The 7893-nt window shown below is 43.2% G+C and overlaps 1 protein-coding gene across 6 annotated transcripts in view; it reads right to left on the bottom strand.

Annotated features, from left to right (window-relative positions):
* Positions 1-2877: 2877 nt before the first annotated feature.
* LOC120053956 (C2 domain-containing protein 5-like) overlaps positions 2878-7893 on the bottom strand; it is a 55617-nt gene continuing 50601 nt past the window's right edge. For 2 of the 6 annotated variants that reach the window (XM_039001288.1, XM_039001293.1), the window contains 6 exons: positions 7654-7746; positions 7039-7074; positions 6600-6731; positions 4376-4572; positions 4047-4193; positions 2878-3883 (listed from right to left, as the gene is read on the bottom strand). In XM_039001288.1, the coding sequence (XP_038857216.1) occupies positions 3758-3883; positions 4047-4193; positions 4376-4572; positions 6600-6731; positions 7039-7074; positions 7654-7746 (731 nt within the window). In that variant the 3' untranslated portion in view covers positions 2878-3757. The remainder of the gene's footprint in view (positions 3884-4046; positions 4194-4375; positions 4573-6599; positions 6732-7038; positions 7075-7653; positions 7747-7893) is intronic. The other 4 variants (XM_039001289.1, XM_039001290.1, XM_039001291.1 and 1 more) reach the window with 4 other exon arrangements.

Below are 7893 nucleotides of genomic sequence, written 5' to 3'. Positions count from 1 at the left end.
GATACCACAACAATCATAGCGAACTGGTTAGAAAGCAATGACTGTATGCTAGAAAGCTATCCTACCTAAAATGGGACAGCTAGCTTGATAGCTCATCTGGTATGTGCAGGTAGAGGGAGACAATGGCGAACATGTAGATGAGAGCCATGCGCCAGAGGAACAGGCGGCGCAGCAGAGTGATACAGCCCATGTCTGCGCTGTGTGGAGCCCTTTACTGGGTGTCTCCTCTCCCTCTGCTCCTGCAACAGGGACCATCAGTAGGCTACTGTAGCGGGACCGGAAGACAAGCACTGAGATGGAGACCATTCTAATGCGGTGTTCACATGCATACAAACTAGGAAACTCGGAAATGTCCGACTTGCTACCTGGTTGAATGCGGCACGTGTATGACATTTCCGAGTTCCGACTAGCATGTGAACGTGGCATTATTATATCAGTGGTGGAGACTAGAGGTCGACCGATTAATCGGAATGGCCGATTAATTAGGGCCGATTTCAAGTTTTCATAACAATCGGAAATCGGTAATTTTGGGCTCCAATTTTGCCGAATTTAAAAAAATATATATTTTTTTTACACCTTTATTTAACTAGGCAAGTCAGTTAAGAACACATTCTTATTTTCAATGACGGCCTATCAACGGTGGGTTAACTGCCTTGTTCAGGGGCAGAACGACAGATTTTTACCTTGTCAGCTCAGGGATTCAATCTTGCAACCTTACAGTTAACTAGTCCAACGCTCTAACCACCTGCCTCACGAGGAGCCCGCCTGTTACGCGAATGAAGTAAGAAGCCAAGGTAAGTTGCTAGCTAGCATTAAACTTATCTTATAAAAAACAATCAATCAATCATAATCACTAGTTATAACTACACATGGTTGATGATATTACTAGTTTATCTAGCGTGTCCTGCGTTGCATATAATCGATGCAGTGCGCATTTGCGAAAAAGGACTGTCGTTGCTCCAACGTGTACCTAACCATAATTATGACATAACATTGAAGGTTGTGCAATGTAACAGGAATATTTAGACTTATGGATGCCACCCGTTAGATAAAATACGGAACAGTTCCGTTTCACTGAAAGAATAAATGTTTTGTTTTGGAGATGATAGTTTCCGGATTCAACCATATTAATGACCTAAGGCTCATATTTCTGTGTGTTATTATGTTATAATTAAGTCTATGATTTGATAGAGCAGTCTGACTGAGCGATGGTGGGCACCAGCATGCTCGTAAGCATTCATTCAAACAGCACTTTCGTGCTTTTTGCCAGCAGCTCTGCTGTTATGAATTCAAGCCTATCAACTCCCGAGATTAGGCTGGTGTAACCGATGTGAAATGGCTAGCTAGTTAGCGGGGTGCGCGCTAATAGCGTTTCAAACGTCACTCGCTCTGAGACTTGGAGTAGTTGTTCCCCTTGCTCTGAATGGGTAACGCTGCTTCGAGGGTGGCTGTTGTCGATGTGTTCCTGGTTCTAGCCCAGGTAGCAGCGAGGAGAGGGATGGAAGCTATACTGTTACACTGGCAATACTAAAGTGCCTATAAGAACATCCAATAGTCAAAGGTATATGAAATACAAATCGTATAGAGAAATAGTCCTATAATAACTACAACATAAAACTTCTTACCTGGGAATATTGAAGACTCATGTTAAAAGGAACCACCAGCTTTCATATGTTCTCATGTTCTGAGCAAGGAACTTAAACTTTAGCTTTCTTACATGGCACATATTGCACTTTTACTTTCTTCTCCAACACTTTGTTTTTGCATTATTTAAACCAAATTGAACATGTTTCATTATTTATTTGAGGCTAAATAGATTTTATTGATGTATTATATTAAGTTAAAATAAGTGTTCATTCAGTATTGTTGTAATTGTTATTATTACAAATACAAATCAGCCGATTAATCGGTATCTGATTTTTTGGTCCTCCAATAATCGGTATCGTCGTTGAAAAATCATAATTGGTCGACCTCTAGTGGAGACACGTCGCTACAGGTGGATGAAAATGTTCAGGGGGAAAGGAAAAGACTGCAGCACATGCGCAGGATAGACACCCTAAACCCAGAGTTTCTAAACCCAGAGGCGCAACATCACGAGACTCCCGGGAACATTTACGAAAAAGACCAGGCCGTGGTCTGGGGTTAGAGAAGTCAACGAGATAAGTGAAACATTCTTCCTTATTTGTACATTTTCTCGAAATCTAAAGGAACAACTTAGATTGGAGCCAATATCTTCAGTAGTTGAACATGTTATCACTCCAACCCCGTGAAAGTGACACACTGACATGTTTCATTTTAGTCAAAAACTATACATCGAAGGTGTGTCTGATTTGACAACCTGCACACGTCGAACTGCGCATAGGCATGAGCTTAGCTAGCCAACGTCCCCATGACATCGCCTACAACTTGATCAGGGATTTATATTGGAGAAGCAGTTTCTGCCCATCTTCATACTGTACCGTCTTAGCCCTAAACCACGTAGCTCTGGTCCTGAGCTTGACGTTATACGTGCGGCCTCAAACACCAAACTTGTCTTTTCTCGTTTACAAATGAATCATGATTTCAAAGCAATGTTATCTGCTTTGACATTGAGGCAGGAACAGGCACTGGCAAGCTGTTTTTCACTGTATCAAATTACATTTTATTCATCACATGCCTCGTAAACAACAGGTGTAGACTAACAGTAAAATAGTTACGGGCCCTTCCCAACAATGCAGAGGGAAAGAAAACAGAAATAATAGAAAAGTAGTAACACGTAATAATAAATACACAATGAGTAGCGATAACGTGTCTATATACATGGGGTACCAGCACCGAGTCGATGTGCAGAGGCATGAGGCAGATATGTACATATAACTAGGAATAAAGTGACTAGTCAACAGGACTAGTTTAGTTTATTGTGCAGGACTGATCATCTCAGGCAACGAGCAGACAGACAGTCATGGCAATAACAGATACATGCAGACACTAAGCAACACAGTCTATGTATGTATGTACGTACATTCAAGTCCTACAGCGAAAGAGAGACTGGTTATATTCATTAACAGTAGAACAGATCACTGTACCCTTACTTCTCTTACACCATATAAATCAAACTTCCAGAATTTCATTAGACTTGACGAATATAATTTTACATTATAAAAATACTCAAATCTGATTGTAGCACACATTTACACAAACACAAGTAGCATCTAAACAATGAACAAAAATGTGTCATCGCAATTAGTTTTGTTTTCCAGCATTTACATGATCGTTAAAGACAGGAGAGTTCAGTAGTATGGAGACCTGGAAGGCTGCAGTCATGACAGCCAGGAGGATGGCAGGAGGCTGTCCACAGGGCGTGTGTGTTAGCCCAAATATCGTCTGACAGACAATTAAAACACTTATTTCTACAATTTAGTTCTCTACCATGGCCATCTACAGTAGTGACTACCCTGTACGGAGCTGTCTATCAATGAATACCTTGTCCGCTTTAGCATGGCCGGCTAGTGACTGCTGAGACTGGATGGAGAGGGATAGCTTCACCATGTTTTGGAATGTCTATTATATCAAAAACAGAGAGAGAAATGACAGACTGCCTCTCTAAATGGCTTCTGTAGAGTAACTCAATGGACAATGAGAGACAATTTCTCCAACTTGTCAACTGTGTGTTTGTTTGCGTGTGTAATTTGTGGGGTCCTACCTAACCTTAAGACGTTCCATCTGTTTAAGGCAGACACAAATCACGATTATTTGGATGGCTAGACTCAAGTGTGTGTCATGTGGTCCCGTCAGCTCCAGTGCCGCTGGTCTGTCTGCTGGTCAACAGAGGGGGTATGGCCTCTTGGTCTGATTCTCTGATGAAGATAACAGCATCACCACTAACATTAATCAGACACTGAGCCTGGAGAGAGAGACCAAGAGGGAGAGAAACCGAGAGAGAGAGAGGGGGAGAGAGGACAGACATGAGGTTCTTTAACCTGTTGGTTCTTTGAGAAAATCTTGTAATGCTATAGGCCTCCAGTTCTTTAACTAACAGAGCAAATTAACAGTGTGTGTTTTTGTACCTGGTTCTTGTTGGGGTTTTCCATGAAGACACACTCCTTCATGCTGTATGACACTAAGGCGTTGCCCCCCAGAGCTGCTACATGGGCACGGACCATGGCAAACACCTCCGCTATGAAGGAATGGAGGAAGCCACTTACACCCCCCTCCTAACACACACACACACACACACACACACACATAAATATGAAATATGCTAACCATTGCGATATCACTGCTATGAGCGAGCAGAGGAACCGACTACGCACAACACAGAAACATGTAAAAATGTCCTATTCATCCCTGATGACATCTTCAGGAATCTATCACACAAACATGTGTATGCGTGTACCTCTCGTAGTGACGTGGTCTCCCTAATGAAGAACATGTTGATGATTCCCAAGTATTTCACAATGCGCGTCCCGGGAAGGAAGGACAGAGGAGTCATCTTCACCACAGTAACAGGGGCACCGCACGGCAACGACCTGGTGGAGCGTAGCGACCGGGACCGCCCCTCTGGGAGAGGACTGCAGCGCTCTGAAGACGAGACTGGAGGAGGGGTGGTGGGGGGAGAGAAAAGGAGTGAGAAAAAAAAACAGGAATGGATGGCAATAACAGACTCAGCCTTTAGATGGCGCTAAATAGAATAGCAGACATGATGGGCTATGAGCTGGAAGAAAATGGATGCAGAGTGCGTGGAATTTGAATATAAACTATAAGCTGTGTGTGTATGTGAGCATGTGTGCACAGTAGGACAGCATGGTGACAGTATAATCACAATGATGAAAGCGTAAGCTGCCAGGCAGTGACAGACAAACAGCCTCAACACTGGCCAGGCCTCAGCCACGTGTATGTATTTACAGTGCCTTCAGAAAATATTCATACCACTTAACTTATTCAACATTTTGTTGTTATAGCCAGATTCAAAACTGATTAAATACAACAACAAAAAATCACCCATCTACACACAATACCCCATCATTTGCAAATGTATTGAAAATGATATACAGCATAAGTATTCACATCCCTTTGCTATGACACTCCAAATTGAGCTCAAGTGCATCGAATTTCCTTTGATCATCCTTGAGATTTCACTACAACTTGATTGGAGTCCACCTGTGGCCAATTCAATTGTTTAGACATGATTTAGAAACAAACACTATTTAAGGTTCCACAGTTGACAGCGCACGTCAGAGCAGAAACTATACCATGAAGTCCAAGGAACTGTCCGTAGATCTCCGAGATATATGCCTCATCACAAATCTATCTGGGGAAGGGTATAAAACAATTTCTAGAGTGTTGAAAGTTTCCAAGAGCAGTGGTCTCCATCGTTGAGAAATGGAAAAGCAGGAACAACGAATGGAGCCAAATACAGAGTGCAAACGACCTTGGAATGTAAATCTTCGCCCCAGTCTAACAGGACAGTGACCCCAAGCACACAGCCAAAGCAACGCTGCAATGGCTTCAGAACAAGAATGTGAGTCGTTGAGTGGCTCAGCCAAAGCCCAAACTTGAATCCCATTGAAAATCTGTGGAGACTTAAAGATTGCTGTTCACCGCCGCTCTCCATGTAACTTATGAGCGCTTGAGAACATCTGTAAGGAAGAATGGGATAAAATTCCCAAATTCAGATGTGCAAAGCTGATCCAGACATACCCAAGACGACTCAAAGCTGTAATCGCCACCATAGGTGCTTCTACAAAGTATTGACTCAGGGGTGTGAATACTTATGTAAATGAGATATTTCTGTATTTTATTTTCAATACATTTGCTAAAATTTCTGAAAACATGTTTTCACCATGTCATTATGGGGTATTGTATATAGATGAATGAGGGGGGGGGGGGAATTATTTAATACATGTTGAATTCAGGCTGTAACAAAATGTGAAATAAGTCAAGGGGTATGAATACTTTCTGAAGGCACTGTACCTGTGTGTGGGTGTGAGAGAGTCCCTATGTGTGTTTTTTTGAATTAGCGTGTGTGTGTGTATGATCGATACAGAACAGAAACACAAGGCAGTCTGCTAAGTAGAATGATTGAAACAAGCCAGAGTGTGAAAGATGTTCCATCTTTTAACATAGTGAATGATGCTTCAATCAGACCAGGAACCTTCAGACAATTTGAACAACATTAAGTCTGCATCTCAAATCACTCCCCAGTTAGTGCATTACACAGGGATCCGCCATATGGCTCTGATCCGAAGTAGTGCATTATAAAAGGGGATACAGTATGATTTGAGATGGGTTGTGACATTTAAACCCAGTTAATTATGCTAGTTATTATCACAGTTTATGAAAGTTTATTTACGTAGTGCAGAAATATCAAAATGCATTTCCCCCAGTCACCAGCTTTAGTGAGACATTTTAAGTGCGTTTTAAGCATGTTTTAAGATACTCTTTGATGTTTACTTCCTCCATGTCAGTCACTATTGCGAGTCAGAGGTTATACACTGGCTGTTGGTTGGCTATCCCTCTGAGGGGCGGGGCTTCAACTTTCACACTCTAGCTAATCAGCTAGAGACGCTCCACCCCCCAGCGGCATGCGGGGAGAGATGTGTATATTTGTGTGTGTGTACCAGAGTGTGCTAGCAACTGTGTCCTCCTACTTGTCTTAACTGATCCTCGTCTTATGGTGTGAGCTTTCAGCCTAAGCAGCTCTAGCCAGGTGCTGCATCTGTCTGCAAAGGAACCGTAATCAACCGAGGGAGCTGGAGAAAAACACACACACACCACATACATGCACGCACACACAGACCCCACGTACACATGCACACACAGAGAGAACACAACATCCACACCGCATACATGCGCGCGTGCACACACACACCACGTACCGAAAACCGCATACATACATGACATATAACATAATACAGACGCACATAAAGAAAAGAACACGGGACAAAATAAAAAATGTAAGGATGAGAACTTAAAACAGGACCGTGGTAGCCATGGCAGCAGGTAGGGGGTGGGATGGGGTAGGGGGTGGGATGGGGTGGGGTGTGGGGGGGAGCCTACCTCGAGACGAGTGGACCATGGCACTCTCAGGAACACCTGTCGACACACACACACACACACACACACACACACACACAACATGATCCACCGCCACGTGTGTTGACTCTTCAGACACTTCCTTTCCTACGTTCTATTCCCTAGTCCTACTACCTGGTCCTATACCCACATCTTGTTCCCTAGTCCTAAATCCCATCTTCTAGTCTTGGTTGATGTGGAGGGCAGCCATTTTAGTTCAACCCCTCCTCTCTCTCCAGACCAATGACGAGCAGGATTGTTTCTCTTCTAGACATACAGACAGAGCTGCAGGTCTAAAATACCTGAAAGAAGATTTACCTGGGCATACTGTTACAGTATTTACCTGGTGATACAGTCTCAGGTGGTAAATTCACATTTAACACAACCACCACAGAACACATTGAAAAAGACAGAATAGAACACTATGGGTTAAGGGAGCTTCAAGGGTGAGAGGTTACAGGTAGTTAGGGGGTTTCTGATGTTTTGACTGCTAAGGGATAGTTATTAGAGGTTAAAGGTTAGGCGGTTGTTAGTGGTTAAGGTTATAGGTTATAAGGGGTAAGGTGTGGTGTTATAAGGGGGTAAGGTGTGGTGGTGTACCTGAAGGTTTGGCTGTAGGCTGGTTGTTGGAGATGGTTGACTCTCCACACAGCTCCATAGAAAACTGGAGCTGCTCCTCATTCTCACCACTCCCTGGAAAACAAACAAACACACAGAGTTCAATCTCTTTCCCCCCTCAACCCACCCGAGTATACCAACTCAAGTAGAGGGTCTTATCTCTCCAGCTCGCCATAACTCCAGAACCTTATCGCTAAGCCTTGACATATAGGCTTTCAGAAT

Source organism: Salvelinus namaycush, chromosome 9, assembly GCF_016432855.1.
Source record: "Salvelinus namaycush isolate Seneca chromosome 9, SaNama_1.0, whole genome shotgun sequence".
NCBI lineage: Eukaryota > Metazoa > Chordata > Actinopteri > Salmoniformes > Salmonidae > Salvelinus > Salvelinus namaycush.
This window is presented reverse-complemented; position numbering and strand designations above follow the sequence as displayed.